The sequence below is a fragment of the Terrapene carolina genome, unplaced genomic scaffold, assembly GCF_002925995.2.
Source record: "Terrapene carolina triunguis isolate 2854851 unplaced genomic scaffold, T_m_triunguis-2.0 Scaffold66, whole genome shotgun sequence".
In the NCBI taxonomy this organism is placed as follows: Eukaryota; Metazoa; Chordata; order Testudines; family Emydidae; genus Terrapene; species Terrapene triunguis.
Window position 1 is genome coordinate 81,793,766 of NW_020664417.1, and position 17,655 is coordinate 81,811,420.

The 17,655-nt window shown below is 40.4% G+C and overlaps 1 protein-coding gene across 2 annotated transcripts in view; it reads left to right on the forward strand.

The window, feature by feature from the left end:
• The window catches only part of SORCS2 (sortilin related VPS10 domain containing receptor 2), an 808,645-nt gene extending 791,343 nt beyond the window's left edge, over nucleotides 1-17,302 (forward strand). Inside the window, exons 24-28 of one of the 2 annotated variants that reach the window (XM_026648060.1) lie at nucleotides 3,557-3,656; nucleotides 7,208-7,310; nucleotides 12,449-12,606; nucleotides 14,714-14,793; nucleotides 15,137-17,302. In XM_026648060.1, the coding sequence (XP_026503845.1) occupies nucleotides 3,557-3,656; nucleotides 7,208-7,310; nucleotides 12,449-12,606; nucleotides 14,714-14,793; nucleotides 15,137-15,160 (465 nt within the window). In that variant the 3' untranslated portion in view covers nucleotides 15,161-17,302. The remainder of the gene's footprint in view (nucleotides 1-3,556; nucleotides 3,657-7,207; nucleotides 7,311-12,448; nucleotides 12,607-14,713; nucleotides 14,794-15,136) is intronic. The other variant, XM_026648061.1, reaches the window with a different exon arrangement.
• The last annotated feature ends 353 nt before the right edge of the window (nucleotides 17,303-17,655 follow it).

A 17,655-nucleotide genomic window follows, 5' to 3' on the forward strand; every position in this document is an offset into this window, starting at 1 on the left:
CTGAGCTGCTAATGATTGGGAGAAATTCCTAATATCAGGACTGGAGAGAAATGAAAGCAATTTAGTATTGCGCAATTTGTATGATAAAGGTCCCCATCGGAGAGCTAACTTATGGCTATTGGAGCTAATGGTGCACCAAAGGGATGCCAAAGTCAGGATCGAAAAGACATATCTGGGAGTAGCTATATATTCTTCATCATACTTATATGTTGCTGACAGAGTCTAGTTAGCATTCAGCTGGGGGTGGGGCATATAAAAGGGCATACAGATACCAGGCGCAGATATAGCACCTCCATGGACACAGGAGGGAGTGTGTTCCCTGGTAACCTTCTCTCCACAGTGGGAAGAGGTGCAGCATGCAGCTTCCCCACCACAGCCCTTCAGCTACTTACTGGTGAACAGTAACTCCTCACTTAACGTTGTAGTTATGTTCCTGAAAAATGTGACTTTAAGCGAAACGATGTTAAGCGAATCCAATTTCCCCATAAGAATTAACGTAAATTAGGTTAGGTTCCCGGGAAATTTTTTTCACCAGACAAAAGACTATATATATATACACACACACAGTATAAGTTTTAAACAAACAATTTAATACTGGTACACAGTGATGATGATTGTGAAGCTTGGTTGAGGTGGAGGAGTCAGAAGGTGGGATATTTCCCAGGGAATGCCTTACTGCTAAATGATGAACTAGCAATTGGCTGAGTCCTCAAGGGTTAACTCTCTCAGTCTACAAGGCAGCAGGAATGGAGGGAGGGGAGAGAGCATTGCAGACAGAGACACACACCGTGTGTTAGAGAGAGAGATGTGCATTTCCCCTTTAAGTATGCTGACCCTACTCTTAAGTACACTGCCTTGTTAATTAGATCAGCTTGCTGAGACCGCAGCTGCTGCCAGCAAGCTCCCTCCATCCTGAGCTCTGTCATGTGTTCCCCCTGCTCTATGGAAGATGGGGTAAGCGGGGTGCAGGAGCAGGAGGGAGGGGGACACCCTGACAGCCCCGCTCTTTCTCCCCTCCCCCCTCCACCCTGCACAGCAAGCAGGAGTCTCGGGGAGCAGCTCCAAGGCAGAGGGCAGGAGCAGCACATGGCAGTGGGGGGAGGGACAGCTGAACTGCCGGCAATTGATAGCCTGCTGGGCAGCTGCTGCACAGGGAACTTAGGGGAGCGGGGAGCTGATGGGGGGCTGCTGGTCCACCCTGGTTCCAAGCCCCCACCAGCTAGCTGCAATAGGCTGCTCTTCCTGCAAGCAGTGGACAAAGCAGGCGGCTGCCAAACAACGTTAGAAGGGAGCATTGCACAACTTTAAACGAGCATGTTCCCTAATTGATCAGCAACGTAACAACGAAACAACGTTAACCGGGACGACTTTAAGTGAGGAGTTACTGTATAAGATAGTATGGCCACGGACACACCCCTTCGGACACACCCTTTGCGGAACTTGCAGAGGTGCTATAGGTGATAGCAGCCATATCTTCACCACCTTGATGTAGGCAAGGCGGACTGCTGAAGCTACTGGTGTGTGCGCATTTCTGTGTGGATTTTTTTTTAAAGGAGGTCACAAATTTTTATGACATCTGCGATTGTACCAAAATCTGTGTTACTCAGTAAATATCCTTCCAAAAAACGTCCATGACAAATTTACCACCCTAAGGCCTAATCCAGTGTCCAGTGAAGTCAATGGAAAGACTCCCATTGACTTCATTGGGTGTTGGGCTGGACTCTTAGTTATCGCTTGTGGCAAACCACCCATGTTTATGTATCATTCATTGTTGATGTATAACTGAGAGGAGAACCTCCAAGATCTTCAGTATTTCCCCCTTTTCATGTTTCAACAAACGGACATTTATTCTGCTGATAGCTCCAATTCTGAAAGTTGGTGCCCTGGCATTCTTGTGAGGAGTTGTCATGTACCGAGAATGCACTCTGAGTCTGCTTAATAACTTGGGCCGCCCTTATGGACTCTACTTTATATCTGTACTCCGAAATGTGAGTGAAATTAGTATCCCTTTAAAAGTTTCAGATCTCCATGTCATGTCTTACTCACTTGCTTGTCTCTCAAAGGAATTGCACTAGGAAGAACTACTTTTAGATCTAGAATGTGTATGTGATTTGAGAATTGCTGGTGGGACCAGTTAAGTATGGTTGAAGTACAGAACTCTGTTGGAGAGAGACTAAGTAAATATATTCAGAGGTGGTTGCATTATTTTACAAGTTGCTGTTAATGCAACTGTCAGAGCTATTCCTCATGTCAGACTTGGGAGAGAATAGTGGAAACAATATATGGCCAAGTCAGTAAGTTGGGGATAAAAAGTTAAGAATTCTCTGGGAGAATTCTCCTGAAAATTAACTGAGGCCCAAATTATGTTACCTTTACACTGAGTCCACAAAGAGTCCTATTTAAGTCAGTGAAACCATTTATGGACTGAGTGTGGGTATGGGGATCAGAATCTGGCCATTTGTGAAGTTCATGCAAATACTGTAAGAGAAACAGCAGGGGCTTTTCTACCAAATAGGCTGTGAGGGCTTGTCAAAACCGAGCACAGTAATATAAAAAGAGCCTCTCTTGAAGGTTTCATAGATATAAAGGCAAACTTAGGGAGGTTGTGGAATCTTCATCATTGGGGATTTTTAAGAGCAGGTTGGACAAACACCTGTCAGGGATGGTCTAGATAATATTTAGTCCTGCCTTGAGTGCAGGGGACTGGACTAGATGACCTCTCGAGGTCCCTTGCAGTTCTATGATTCTATGAAACATCTAATTTGGCATCCTGTGGGGAGCGGTATCCTGTACTAAGGAACAGTCTATAAAACTAGCCTTGATCCTCTGGAAAATTACCTATGTTGAAAATGCAAAGGAGAGAAAGAGAGGGGCCAGACGATGTGTCTGACAGTGGTGGGATGTGGTGGCACTTTTAATGATGCTGTTCCATAAAAATGAGGGAGGTCATATTTTAGTATGCTTTGTCCCCATTAGAAACATAGGAGAAACTGTTTCTATGTGGATGGAAATAACTGTTTTGACAGAATCTTCTTAAAAACATGTTGCAAACAGCCATCCATCCATAGAGATAAGAAAGTGAAGTAAAGCATGACATGCAGTGCATTATCAAGCAACAATTACTTTTCATATGTAAGAAATCTAAAGTTCCAGAGAAGCCTGTCTTTTGATATCATTAGAAGAATATGTATATTGGAGACAGGTTTCAGTGTGGATTATTCATTGTGCAAGTTACAGTTCAGGTGGGCCCAATAGCTCCTGTAAATGAAATGCTGTCTATCGCATAATACGGAAAAAAGTAAAGAGCTCCATAAGGGGAAGAAAGATTTGGCTATGAACATTTGTAACTTTCCAACATTCATAGGTTGCACAGGTTTGAATGATTTTTAAAACCAGAATTGCCTAAAAAGTTACAACTCATTGAAATGGTCAACAAATGTCTTCCGGGTTTCTCACCACATTGAATGAACTTAGATGTTTCTCAATTTAGTGCATTGAATTTCTCAAAGTGGAACTACGTGGAAGATGTGTGACATTATCTCTCTTATGTTTTCAGAGAATAGCTGCTATAAAGCAGGCCTTGAATGCACATAACATCAGCTTCTTCCTGAGGGAAGGATACTGGGTCTTAGTGACGTTAGCCAGCTCTGATTCAGGTAAAAACCCCAATCTGTAGATTGCTATTAGAGTTCTGAGAGAAGTCTCACATTAACTAGTTTCTTCTGCTGTTTATTAATGTAAAATATACCATCAAAGCAACTTATTTTACTATTTTTCATTGTTTGTTTCATTGTGATACCCTGTTAGAAGCTTGAAAATATTTTTTCTCCCACTTTTGTCCTTTTCACTAAAATGTAGACAGATTATCAAACGCTGGCCAGCTTATACAGGCACAAATTGAAAGCACAGTTTTGGACACTCAGATATCAGGGTCCTCAATTTGCCAGCCTGTAAGTATTTGGACCCACAGATCCAACCCTACAAAAATAGAGGCAAGGACTGAAAAGTTTTCTGCATTTGTGTGTTGGGTGTTTTATGAAGGGAGCATACAACGAAGAGGCTGTGTTTTAGCAGCAAGGACAGCTTCAACTTAAGCCCTCCCTGACAATGTCAAAGCCTCTTTGTTTGTGCATGTGCATCACCTTTCATGACATCTGTTCTGTTTGTTGCTGAATGACACTGACCCAGCAAAAAGAGCAAAGCATATTGGGCTCTATTTAGATGTGTCATAAATAGTGATGTAAATTGTATTGCCAAGTCAGTTCCCAGGTCAAAATAAGGCACATCCTCTCTATATCTTAGGTTCCACTATATACACCCACCACTGTAGTTTCTAATCTGAAAAAAAAATGAGGTAGAAATTGTGACGGGTTGGATCACAGAAACCCCCTTGGGAGCTGCCACCCGATGTGCCAAGACTACCCCTGCTTCTGTTTTCCCTGCCAGCTCAGGACTCCAGCACCCTGTCTTGCTGAGTCAGACACTCCTGTCTGACTCCAACACAGACCAAGGGTCCGAATCACTTGTCCCAAAGCTGCAAGTGTACCCAAAAACAGCTCACAGGAGTGTGCTTGTCTTTAGCACTCAGATGCCCAACTCCCAATGGGGTCTAAACCCAGATAAATCCATTTTACCCTGCATAAAGCTTATGCAGGGCAAACTCATAAATTGTTCGCCCTCTATAACACTGATAGAGAGATATGCACAGTTGTTTGCTCCCCCAGGTATTAATACATACTCTGAGTAAACTACTAAATAAAAAGTGATTTTATTAAATACAGACAGTAAGATTTAAGTGGTTCAAAGTAGTAACAGACAGAACAAAGTAAGTCACAAGCAAAATAAAATAAAATGCGCAAATCTATGCCTAATCAAACTAAATACAGATAATCTCACCCTCAGAGATGCTTCAGTAAGTTTTTCTCAGACTGGACACCTTCCAGGCCTGGGCACAATTCTTTCCCCTGGTACAGCTCTTGTTCCAGCTTAGGTGTTAGCTAGGGGCTTCTCCATGATGGCTCCTCTCCCTCTCTCTTCTGTTCCACCCCTTTATATATCTTTTGCATAAGGCGGGAACCCTTTGTCTCTCTGGGTTTCCACCCCCCCTCACTGGAAAAGCACCAGGTTAAAGATGGATTCCAGTTCAGGTGACATGATCACATGTCACTGCAAGACTTCATTACTCACTTGCCAGCACACACATATACAGGAAGACTCACAGGTAAACAGCCATCTGCAGACAATGGGAGTCATCAAGATTCCAAACCATCATTAATGGCCCACACTTTACATAATTACAATAGGCCCTCAGAGTTACATTTTATATTTCTAGTTTTAGATACAAGAGTGGTACATTTATACAAATTAGATGATCATACTCAGTAGATTATGCACTTTGTAATGATACCTTACAAGAGACCTTTTGCACGAAGCATATCCCAGTTGCATTATATTCACTTATTGTCAAATTTTTATAAAACTATCCCAGTTACATTATATTCACTTATTATCATGTTTTTATAAAACCATATAGACTGCACAACGTCACAGAAATCACTTGCGTTAAGAGTCAATATAGCAAGAAAGAAAAAGAGTCAGTAGCAAGAACAGAGACTAGAACTGAGGAGTCCTGAATTCCATTCTAAACTCTGGCACTGTGTAACTGTGCAAGTCAATTGACCTTACTCTCTCAGTTTCCTCATCTGTAAAATGAATATAGTAATGTTTATGTATCTCATATAATAGAGAAATGTGAAGGCTGATTGACTATTGCCTATGGAGATCCTTAGAAAAATGGCACTATCCATGCAAATAATTACATTATTATTATTTATTATTTCATTTAAATTTGTCCTCTCTCCTGCATCCACAAATTGGTCTGCAAATTAGTTTATGGTGCTGCCTATTTTACTTCTGGAGGAATTCTGCGCCCTTCCGCAGATTTCTTGGCTCCCCCACAGAAAAATGAGGGAGCAAAGAAATCTGTGGGGAACACATGCCCCTTGCATGGCAGCCCGGGCATGTCTGCTGGGAGCAACCAGCGGCAGAGAGCAGATCACTGTGGGGAGAAGGAGAGAGGCCGGGCATGTATGCCTGAGATCATGGAGAGACAATAATGGGGTGGGGCTGGGTGCCTGCCTGGGTGCGAATGAGTGAGAGACTCACTGTCCCTCTCATCCCTGTTGCTGCATCCTGAGCTTGGAGGTGTAGGGGTGTGTGAAGCAGGTTCTGTCCCTGAGGCAGAGCAGAAATGTAACAACTAAACAGGCAGGCTGCTAATGTTCCCACTGTTAGTTAATTGTTCCCATTCTTAGTCAATTAAGGCTCTTTTACCTTGCCAGAGTGGTGTAAAGGAGCCTTATTGTAAATGATAGCAACAAAACCCTCATCTAGGAAGGTCTATGTCAGTGGTTCTCAAACTCTTGTACTGGTGACCCCTTTTCACATAGCAAGCCTCTGAGTGCGACCCCCTTATACATTAAAAACACTTTAAAATATATTTAACACCGTTATAAATGCAGGAGGCAAAGTGGTATTTGAGGTGGAGGCTGACAGCTTGCGACCCTCCCATGTAATAACCTCGGGACCCCCTGAGGGGTCCCAACCCCCAGTTTGAGAACCCCTGGTCAATGTGCTTTTTCCTGAGCCAGAGAGGCACAATGGGATTAGATTACAGCTCAGGATCTATTTTACTTATCCATTTAAAAAAATGCAGGACAATGATTAGCAAAACTGTATGACTTTCATGTGTGAAAGTCTGAGCAATTTAAAGCGACCTTCTATTTTACAGAACACCAAAATAAAAGTAATGCAATTTAAATGAAAATCCAGGATTATAATTAGAATGCAGGGTCTTGGTTACCAAGTATTTGTAACTGAACTTTCATGTGTTTAGGAAATGCTGAACAGTTATTACAATTTTTTTTCTGAATCATAGTTTAAATAAATTACCAAAATAAGTGAAACTGGTGTGATTATATTGCATTATTCTGACAAATAAAATATGCAGAATTTTGGATTTTTTTTGGCGCAGAATTCCCCCAAGAGTACTATTTGAAGAAGCTACATGGTGTAGTGACAAGGAGAAGGTATAAATACAAATCTAGTGGTTTTTACTTAAGAGATTCAATAATAAGGCAAGCCCAAGATGATGACTGGTCTGAAAGCAGATTTACTGAGTTCTTCAAATATATGTCTTGCATTTCAGACTCTCAGAGGATTGGAGGAGGCAGTGGATACTGGGCTATAGTGGTTCTCTTTGTTATCTGTCTAGTTGTAGTTGGGGCCTTCATTCTCTACAAGTTTAAAAGGCAAGTAAACCTTATATACTTTAAGAATTAGATTTGTTCACGTGTACCATTTCTTGAAAAATAGACTTTTTTGAAGCAATGCACTGACGGGTCTCAAGCTTTTAAAGCTTATGTTTTTTCTGAACGTTTCAGACATCAAGGTTATAATTGATGTTGATGTAGGTAAATAGCAGCAATGTGGGAGCTCATTCAGCTTGCGTCAATACAACCACCAAAAAATAGTCATTCTAAAATATATTCCTAATTATCTACTCTGAGGAGTAATGAGTAACCTAGGCAACCAGGACAATTAATTGATCCACAAGTCTAATTTCTTACCAAGAAAACAAAACAAAACAATGTGGAATTTCTCTTTTGAACATGTTAGAGTTTGATTACTGAAACAGTGCCACACAGGTTAAGAGTATCCAGCTGTGATAGAAATAATAAGTAAGAATACAGTTCGCACGATAACATATTAGGGAGGAGGTGAAGAAGCTATGGAAGTGGCCTTAATATAAGAAATGTGTTCATGAGGAACAACTGATACCACATAAGCTGTGTAAGCAAATACTTATTCCTCTAATAACTCAAAGACATTTTTAATCTGCATTTCATTATGGAGATGAATTCATTATTGTTCAGGTGGCAAGTTACTGGCTTTTTTATGCTAGTTTATGTATTTGTTTTATTATTTGGACATGGTCCTGGTATTTTTTTGTTAGGTACTCAAAAGCCTTCAGGTTTGAGCAACATGGGAATAAACATTTATTATCATTTCACAAAATCTGCAGTCCTAACTCAGTGAAAACGCCTGTTGATTAGGCCCATTATTATTTCAAGATGGATTTTTATTTAAAATAAACATTCTTTTACAGAATAGACTAGGTAACATACTGTGCTAGTGATAACAGCAAGAGTACAGCATTTAACTGAGAGTTCAAGTTAGCAACTATCTTTGTCATCTCATTAGACAGAGGTGCTTTGTCTCATGTAGGAAGAATCTTTTGGCTTTCCAACTGTGGAATCTTAAATTTCTTGATATTTAGAGTGACTTATTGTTTTATAGAACAAAACACAAAATTTGATATCAAACTCTATCTACAGCTGAATAAAAATAATAAAAATCCATTTAGCTATTCTGGGTTCCCAGAGCAACAAAAAATCATCATAAAAATTGATGATGTGATGCTATAATATTTTATTTGCAGTACATTGGGGGTTGTCTGTTTGTATTACATGATCATAAAACTTGGTGGTGGTGTCTGTTATGAGACATTGCGATGTACACCTCTTGATTAGCCCTTAAGTTGGAGGCAATTAGACAACAGACACATCTTGATTCCTTTCTAAAATGTCCTCTTGGCTTATTGTTTTCTGAATGGCACAGTTATTGCAGAGGAAGACTGTAGGAATGCTAGGAATTGTAACATGGCTTTAACTCCCCTAATACACTGGAATTTCTCAGTTGAACAAATCAAACTTCAGAGCAGGATCTCACAGCATCATGCAGCCCCCAGCAAAATTTGATTCTTCTGAAATGGAAAGCGGATGATCCACCAAAGCAGGGTGCTTAGAGACAGATATCACTAGAAATGGGTTAATCACCTGAAGCAGAGGCTCACCTATGAGTCCAGCTTAAATTCATGAGTGCACATGTGTCATAAGAGCACATTACTCTGCATTTTTTCACTCTGGGAGGAAAGATTCCCTAGAACTGAGATTCATAAAAACAGAGTATCTGCAGTGATCTCTCCTAGGGTATGCCTACAGTGCAATAAAAGACCCACAGCCTGGCCACGGCTGGCCTCGGTTGGCTGACTCGTGCTTGTGGGGCTAAAACTTGCAGCATAGACATTCAGGTTTGGGCTGGAGCCCAGGCTCTGAGACCCCATGAGGGGAGAGGGTCTCAGAGTCTGGGCTGCATCCTGAGCCTGAATGTCTACACTGCAATTTTTAGCCCTGTAGCTAAGCCCCATGGCCCTGAGTCAGTTGATCTGGTCTCTGAGACTGGGTGCTGCAGGTTTTTTATTGCAATGTAGACCTCTAGAGAGCAAACATTATCCAAGGACAGGAATCCCCAGAGCACTTAGTTTTATAGGACCAGGATCCACAGGAGTAGTTGGTCCACTAGACAGAGATTGACAAGGAGAAAGTAAAGTGTTATGATCAGAGGCTATACTTCCTACTAAACTTTTAAAGTTATGTAAGTTTTCAAAAGATAAAGTTATATAGTTTTCAAATACAAATCCTAAATTTCTTCCATCCCAGTAGTTAACAAACAATGTTTTATACCAGCATTTTCTCAAATTTTCGTTATTATGGGATTAGAGTGAGGAGAAGGGGTAATTTCCCTGGTGGCAAATGCTGCTGAAGCAAGAAACAGTTCAGAGAATAAAACTGAATATCTCAGAAGCAAAAAGATCTCCTCCTCCTCTTGGCTTCAGACTGCATGCATTAGACAATTAACATGGTGCCTCAAGCTAATGATATGCTGCCAGATTCACTAGTATGCTCCATCAGCTTAACCATCCAAATAAACCAGGATCATGGCGTGTCCTGTCACTGGAACAGCATAAAGCAGCTGGAAGGTTCCAGTGACTCTGGCCCATTATCTAGCAAGGCTCCAGAATCTGCATATTGTTTCTCAAACCAATGTCATTTATTTATTAGAGGTAATTCAATCAAAGAAAAATCCTCCCTTTCTTTTTCTGATGTATTTTTATGTTTGTGATGTTTTTCCTAGTAGGATTTCTTCATCCCTGCAGCAGCACTCTGAGCAGGGTTCCATGGTGTGGGGCACTCTGCAGTAATATAGACAAGACAAACAGCACAGTATCCACCAAGCAAAGGCAAGGGAAGGGAAATGATATTTCACCCACATCAAAGCTGTCATGTATTTAATACATCACTAGCAGAAGAGCTGAAATCGTCCTTCTTTTATTTTTGCAACAGGAGGAACATAGGGTTTATCATACCAGATTAGACTATTGGTTCCTCTGTTTAGGTATTTTGCCTACTTTAGTGGGAGTGCATTTGATTCTTCAGAAGAAGAGAAAGATCTCTGCCTTTTCACATTCTCAAATTCCTCCTCTCCTTCTCCCCTCCCCTCCCCATTCATTTTAAAATCTGTTAAAAATTACATTCATTATTTTTAAAAATCTCCATAGACTTGGTGCAGCCAAACTCATGGATCTTTCTCTGTATTCACCTCCTTGCATCCTGTCCTTGGGTACCACCAACCTGCACCCAATCTCAGCACTCTTGGAGCAGAGTTTCTAATCTTTCCTCATCGTTGACTTCCCATCTCATTTACACTTTCAGAAGAAAACCTCTCCATTTCCCCCCTTCGCCTATAGTACTATTATGTTGCATGAGAGCAAGTGTAGTCCCAATCCTAGCCATTTAGTTATAAAAACAGGTACTAATTTGATGATCCATATTTTATTAAAATCAAAACAATACCCTGTAGAAAAGGCAGGCTTCTAAAATGAATGGGACAAAGTAAATCATGACTGCTCTAAAGCACAAAGAAGTCATTCATCTGAACATTAACCCCCAAACTAACACCACGATAAATATTCTATTCAATGTATTATCATTATTATGGTTATTGTTACTTTAAGTGCTGACAGCATGCTCCAGTACTCTGTATTATTTACATTTCAAAATGTTTAATAGTAGGAAACAGTAGGAGGGGGATTAGAGAAAGATGGCCTAACAGATACACTATTCCTAGTGTATAGATACACTATTTAAGCCCAATAGTAGTATCTGCCTTCTGAAGCCAGTGATTATGGTTTATTATGCAATTTTGTTCATTTTCTAGAGGATAGATTTAGCGTTTCTATAGAATATAATATGCATATAGCAAACAGTGTATGTTCTAGGCTTATTAGGGTTGTGTAATGTAGAAGAAACATAGCCCTACTGTCCAGAATAATTTCTAGAAAGGTGTGGGACCAGGAGACCATATAACTCTAAACTCTTATACATCAGAATTCCTGTTTAAATATTTATTTAAAAGCTGCTGAAGCTTTGTTATAGCATGAATTGTGTTAGGGCACCTAGAGCCTGGTATCGACATCTTTTTATCATTATTTAAATAAACTTAAATAAAATGCCATCTTTCTCTTGAAGAGTGTGTTATCTCCTGGTTATGAAGACTCTTGGAGCCAGGACTGGGTGCTTTCATTTGCTATATATATATATATATATTTAAATCTTTTCAGTATGTTTTAATATTGTACAACACTGTGACTACCTCAGCAGAGGGGTTGATGGAGACACTATGGAAATTAAACTATGATGTCATATTGCTATTATTCCCAGCTGGGCCACTGAATCTATGCAATCGGGACAGTTTGCTCTACCTCTCTTGTCCTCTGCAGCTGTTAAATTGAGGTAACCTCAGGGCTGCTGTAGTATTTGTTTCTCAACCGGTGGGTCACGACTCCCAGGGTCACAAAAGGCAATCAGCAGGGGCAGGGGGTACGAGGCACTGAAAATTTAATTACAATTAAAGCTTGCTCCCCCCACACCCTGACCCGTGAAGGTCAAGTATTGACTGCCAATCTCTCGAAACAACACACACATAAACATATTGTTGTTAGCACTGATACAAGGTCACAAAATTGTTTTAACTTTGAATAAGCGGTTGTCATACTGCTGCAGAGTAAGACAACGAATTGATGCTTTGTCATCCTTCTATGACAACATTTTACGAATGCAAGAAATATTATTTATTGACATGTTTTCAGTTTAGAGTGTTTTTTTTTTAAATTGTAGTTACTGGGAGTTCAGTAAATAGCTGAACAAAAAACAAAAAGATCTGTGTTTATATAGAAATCCTTATATCAAAACCAGGCAAGTACATGATACCCATCTAGAAACTTCCTATAAAATGTAATAGGGATAAAACCAATGAGCTTCTGTAGTTATTAATGGGAAATCTATAGTTATTACTGTAAAATCCTATAGAATTAAATAGAAAATGTATTACTATAGAGTTCTTTAGGCTAGTTTAAAAATTCAATGGAAACATTATTCTTTATTTAATTCTATAGGATTTTTCCATAGGGGTTTGAGGTTAATATGATTGATTGAATATAATATGAAACTAAATTCCATCAAAGGATATTTTTTCCTGTGCTATTTAGGAAACTGCCAGGCAGAAATGTCTATGCCCAGATGCACAATGAAAAGGAACAGGAGATGACCAGCCCTGTTAATCACAGTGAGGACACCCAGAACATCATCCAGGGTGAGGAGTTTATTGATGATGATCTGGATTCTCAGACGCTAGGTAACGCAAGAGGTAACTTCACCTTCACTTTATTAATGTCTCAATTAGTATTTTGTTTGTTCTATTTTTTAAATTATGTTTTAATGTTTACTCAGCTTCAAGAGGGATCGAATGGTAAACTGCTAACAAGGAAACACTTCTCCTTTTATCCTTTGTTTTTGTTTTAAATTCAGTCTATTCTGTTGATTTTTTATGACATGCCATATAAATACACAGTGTGTAAGGTAGTACAATACACTGTCATGAGACATATGTGAACAACATTAGGAAGATCACACAAAAAGCAGCATAGACTATAATTGATGAACTTCACTAGCATTTAAATTAACTTGCACATGCCTTGAATCAAAGTGTAATGAATTTTAGGCAGAGAGAAATGATATGTAGAATGAATGTTTCCATGATGCAGGGTAGATTGTAAGGAGGTGTCCTCTCTTTTAGACACCTTAAATGAATTCCCAAATACAAAACTTCATTGAATTCATCCTATTTTGAGTCCTGACCTGCCAGTATCCAATGGACAGTCATTTGAATTCCCATTCAGGAATCTTTTATGAATGTCTCTTAGAGCAGATGATTCAAAGTTAGATGAAAGTGCTTGTCTAGGCAATTCATGAGTATGCTGAATGTAATGTAGAGAGCTAGTCTAAAAATACTCCAAATGTATTGAGAACACAGAGCAGCCTGAAAAGTGTAGCACACAAAGGAAGATCGTCTAGTGCTGTTTCTGACAACTCTGTGAAAATGGAACATCTGACCCTAAATCTCAGGCTTATAAAACTGGCTGGATTGATGGTAGAGACAACTGTGAGGTTAAATGGCTTCATTAACCCTACATGGAGGGCTAAGATCAGCCACGGAGGGCAGACGTCCTGGAAGTCCTTAATTTCTTTTTTATTCTTACTGTCTATCTCTAACTGCCTTTTGTTGTTTTTATTTTCCTTAGCTGAACCATATGCTGCCACCGAAAGGGAAAAAAACATATTTCACCTGCAAAATTGTGTTTGCCCAGATCTGTACATTTTTTAACAAATTGCACACACTAAAATCATTGTTGTTTTCATTAAAACCCTTCAAAGAGAACCTTGATTATATTACAAAGCTCTACCAATACTGTAGCACTGCAAATGACCCTGGTACACAAAAATTGTTTGCATGACAAGTTTGTTTCAATTATCTCATCTCTAGAATAGAGTCCTGAATGCTAAGAAGGTACGCTCAGGGTTCTTCAGTTAGTGTGAAGCACTCATAGCCCCTTAGCGTATATCCAGTACTCTATAATCTTCCTCTTGCAGTTGTGTAATACCTCTCATTGTTTTTGCATATGTGGCTGCTTAGGATGAAGGACATGGGAATGAAGAAGTTCTACCCTGATTTACAACCCATTCAAAAATAATCTCCTTGCCTGCTCACTGTAGGCTATATTTGGTCTGATCCTGCACTCCTTACCTTCCATTGGGGTCAATAAGAGTGTTGATTGAGTAAGGAGTGCAGGACCGAGACCTGCCAATGACGAAGTCTTAAGTTAGACAGTTAACAAATGCAAATCTGAATGTGACCTGTAGTTCTGCCAGGTTGTCAGCACCAGCACACATCCAGAGGAACAGGAATAGCTCATGTCCTTGGGTCAGAGCCATGTATGTTTATCAGCTGCCAGACAGTTTTAAGACATAAGACTTTTTCTTGCTATACTTCTACACCATGCACTTTTTTGTTATTTGCAGTATTTCCTTCAATAGCACCCAACGCTACATAGGAAATCTTCCTAGTTGTCTCAATATTGTGCTATTTTGTCTGGCTGAAGTATGAAGCATGTCACCATCCCTACTGAAATATTAAATTCTGTTTTATGACATTATTTGCAGATGGTTCGTATGCTATGGAGATTCCTACTTATTCTGATGGGTTTTCCCCCCAACTCTAGAGCCTCCTCTCCATGCACAGCAGGGTTTTACAAACCTAGTTTTCTGTTTGCTCTCTCTCTTTTCATAACTTTTGAATTGTCACAGTACAGTATTTCCAGACTCACCCATCCACTTTTTTTGTTTTCTATATATTTTATGTTGCCTACTTTATCGCAACCCCCACCTTGGGACTCCTCAACTCCATTTCCTTGCAGTGACTCCTTCTGGGAGAGGTGGAAACTTGAACAGCTACAGAGTTCCCTTATTGCTGATGCCGGTCAGTGTCCAGTCCCAGGTCAGTGGCATGTTGAATGGAAGCCTCAGGTTCCATTCTCCTCCCTCACCTGCTCCCCTCAAGACAACTACACCTTTTTAAGCTGCAAAGAGAACCACCTTATGCTGTCACTGGGCTAGAAACACTAGGAATTCACTAACAGCCATCAGGAGCAGACACTTTAAAGCACTGAAGTAGAAAGTATGCTGTAGGTACACTGAGCTGCTGCACCACCTGCACCTGAACTGTTGTGTGATAAGACGACCATCTAATTTGATTGACTTGTCTCTGCAATAAAAGGGGAATGTATAGCAAAATGCTCAAAATATACTAATGTTAGCATTTTGTTTTTATATTTTTTTAGGCAATCACTCAGGCGTGGTTTTGAGCATTAACTCCAGAGAGATGCACAGTTACCTGGTTAGCTGATGTTTACAGCTGAACACAAAAACCGAAAGACTCTTCTCTGTATTGTTTAATTTTTCCCTGGGGATGTCACCAAATTGCAAACATGGCTGTACCTGCTGGTGGGAAAGTAGGTTCCTAAACAGTCTTGAAACGACAAGTGTCCATCATCTGTTACTGTAGACTGGGAACTTGTTACAATTGAAACTCAAACTAAGGTAGCACATTTGTAGCCCTAGGCACACTAGATGCCACATTTTCTCTTTTCTGTATATGTTCTAGTTCTCTATGTTCAGTTTTAGAAGGACTGGACTTTAGTTCTTTTTATTGGGGGTGTTCAATGGAAGACTGAAATTCAGCAGCCCTGAAGAGTTGACTTTAAAAACCAGTGACTAGTAAGTACAAAGCAGATGGCTGGTTGGTCGCTACAAATTTGTACTTGTTTAAAAGGCTGTGACTGCCTGTTCTGGTTCAGCACTAAGAGAGGAATGAGCAAGGAGATAAATGTACTCCTTAGCTCCTCTTCAATCCAAGTTCTTACCTTTAAAATGTGTGAGACAATCTAATGAGCTTCAGCTCACTATGTGAGTCCCTGCTATAAATTGAGTAAGTAATGTGTTAAGACTTCTTGCAAGTAAAATGAGTCCTAAGAAGCCCCCAGCACCACTCCCTCACCCCACCCCCAACCCACCCAAAAAAACCCACTAGCTTGGTGCTACTTCCAGACCCGGTGCTTTCACTTCTAGAGGCCGGTTGGTTTAAGTTGCTCTTCTGTCAACTTCTAACTTGAGCACCTCCATCATGGCAGTTGCAAGACCAGTTATTATATAATAAACAGTTCTGACTGCCTGTCCCTTTTTCTCTTTTTAAAAGTGTAAATACCTCTTTTAAGTAGCTTTTTGTATGTTTTTTTTAAATTTCTATTTTGAGGGCAGAGGCCCAATATATGTACGAATTCTCCCCCAACTAGGTCAGTGCAGCACACCAGAACTTTTAGTCCTACAGATACTTGGAGTTTCCCTTTGTGTTCAGTTCCTGCCTCTGATGTAAGGATGGGCAAACTCGCAGCTGAACTTCACCATCTTTGACGTGTTTGACAATCAGGAAGGATCGGAGCAAGGAACTGATGCAATTTAAGGGATTGCACTTCATCAGTTTCACCACCGGGTGTCACTCTTTGTCCCTCATCACTGAGCTGGGCCATATTTTTGCAGGGAAGAGCAGTGAAACTGTCAAAGGAGCCAGATTGGGAAAGGCATGTGGGTCAGTTCAGAGTTTGCTTATCCTGATCTCTCTATCCCCAGGGGTTGAGAGTCCTGAGGTCATCACTAAATCCACATCTTGCAGGTTGTTTGTATGTGGGTTTTTGTAGGGATTTGTGTAGGAAATGAACCACAGCATGGTTCAGCCAAGTGTTTGGCATCCCCCATGTATCACAGCTGCCTGGAATTAGGACACTCTCTCAGAAACCTATTTAATCTTTTCACCTTTTGCCTTCAACGGGGGATGACTAGCTCTTTTTTACACACTGAATGTTGTACTAATGCTTGTAGCTAAATGTCCATGCCACCTTCCTTAAAGAGATTATAGTCCACTATATACTTGTGAATGACCAAGCAGTCACGCCGGTGAGACAGAATGGCACTATCTAAAAATTCTCCTATGCAGTAGGTCACTCTTCCATGTAGCCAGGGAATTAATGATATCATGGAATATGCTTTCTTCAGAAACAACATATTAGCATGCCACCTCCTATGTGGCAATATAAGCTCTCACAAAGCTCACAGAATCTGTGTGTAAAGCACAAGAAAATCTGATTTAGGAACTAACAGTATGAAAGTGGATGGGAACATGTAAGGTGTGAATGCTTGAAAAGAGTGGCAAGTGCATGCTAACTGCTCAGGAAAAAGTCTGTTTGTAACCATCTCACAGAAATTTCATCTTGCAAAGCCCTACAGGGCCCAGCAAACTAACCCACAGAGAGACAGGAAATACTTGAGTTGACAATGCTGTATGCAAGACTAAGTATAATTCTGACACAGTCATAAGAACCAAAGACCAAAGGTCCATCTAGCCCAGTATCCTATCTTCTGACAGTGGCCAATGCCAGGTGCCCCAGAGGGAATGAACAGAACAGGCAATCATCAAGTGATCCATTCCCTATCGCCCATTCCCAGCTTCTGGCAAACAGAGTCTAGGGACACCATCCCTGCCCATCCTGGCTAATAGCCATTGGTGGACCTATCCTCCATGAACTTATCTAATTCTTTTTTTAACCCTGTTATGGTCTTGGCCTTCACAACATCCTCCATTCACCCATTAGTGTCTGAGTCCTGGATTTTCTGAGGTGAAGTGTCAATACAAAATACATTAGTGCTTTGGAAGCCTTCAGGACTGTTGCACCATGCACTTGCCCTGTTCACCAGCTCCTTACTGCTTTTAGGGGAAATGAACTAGAAACAATAGAGTGGAAATATA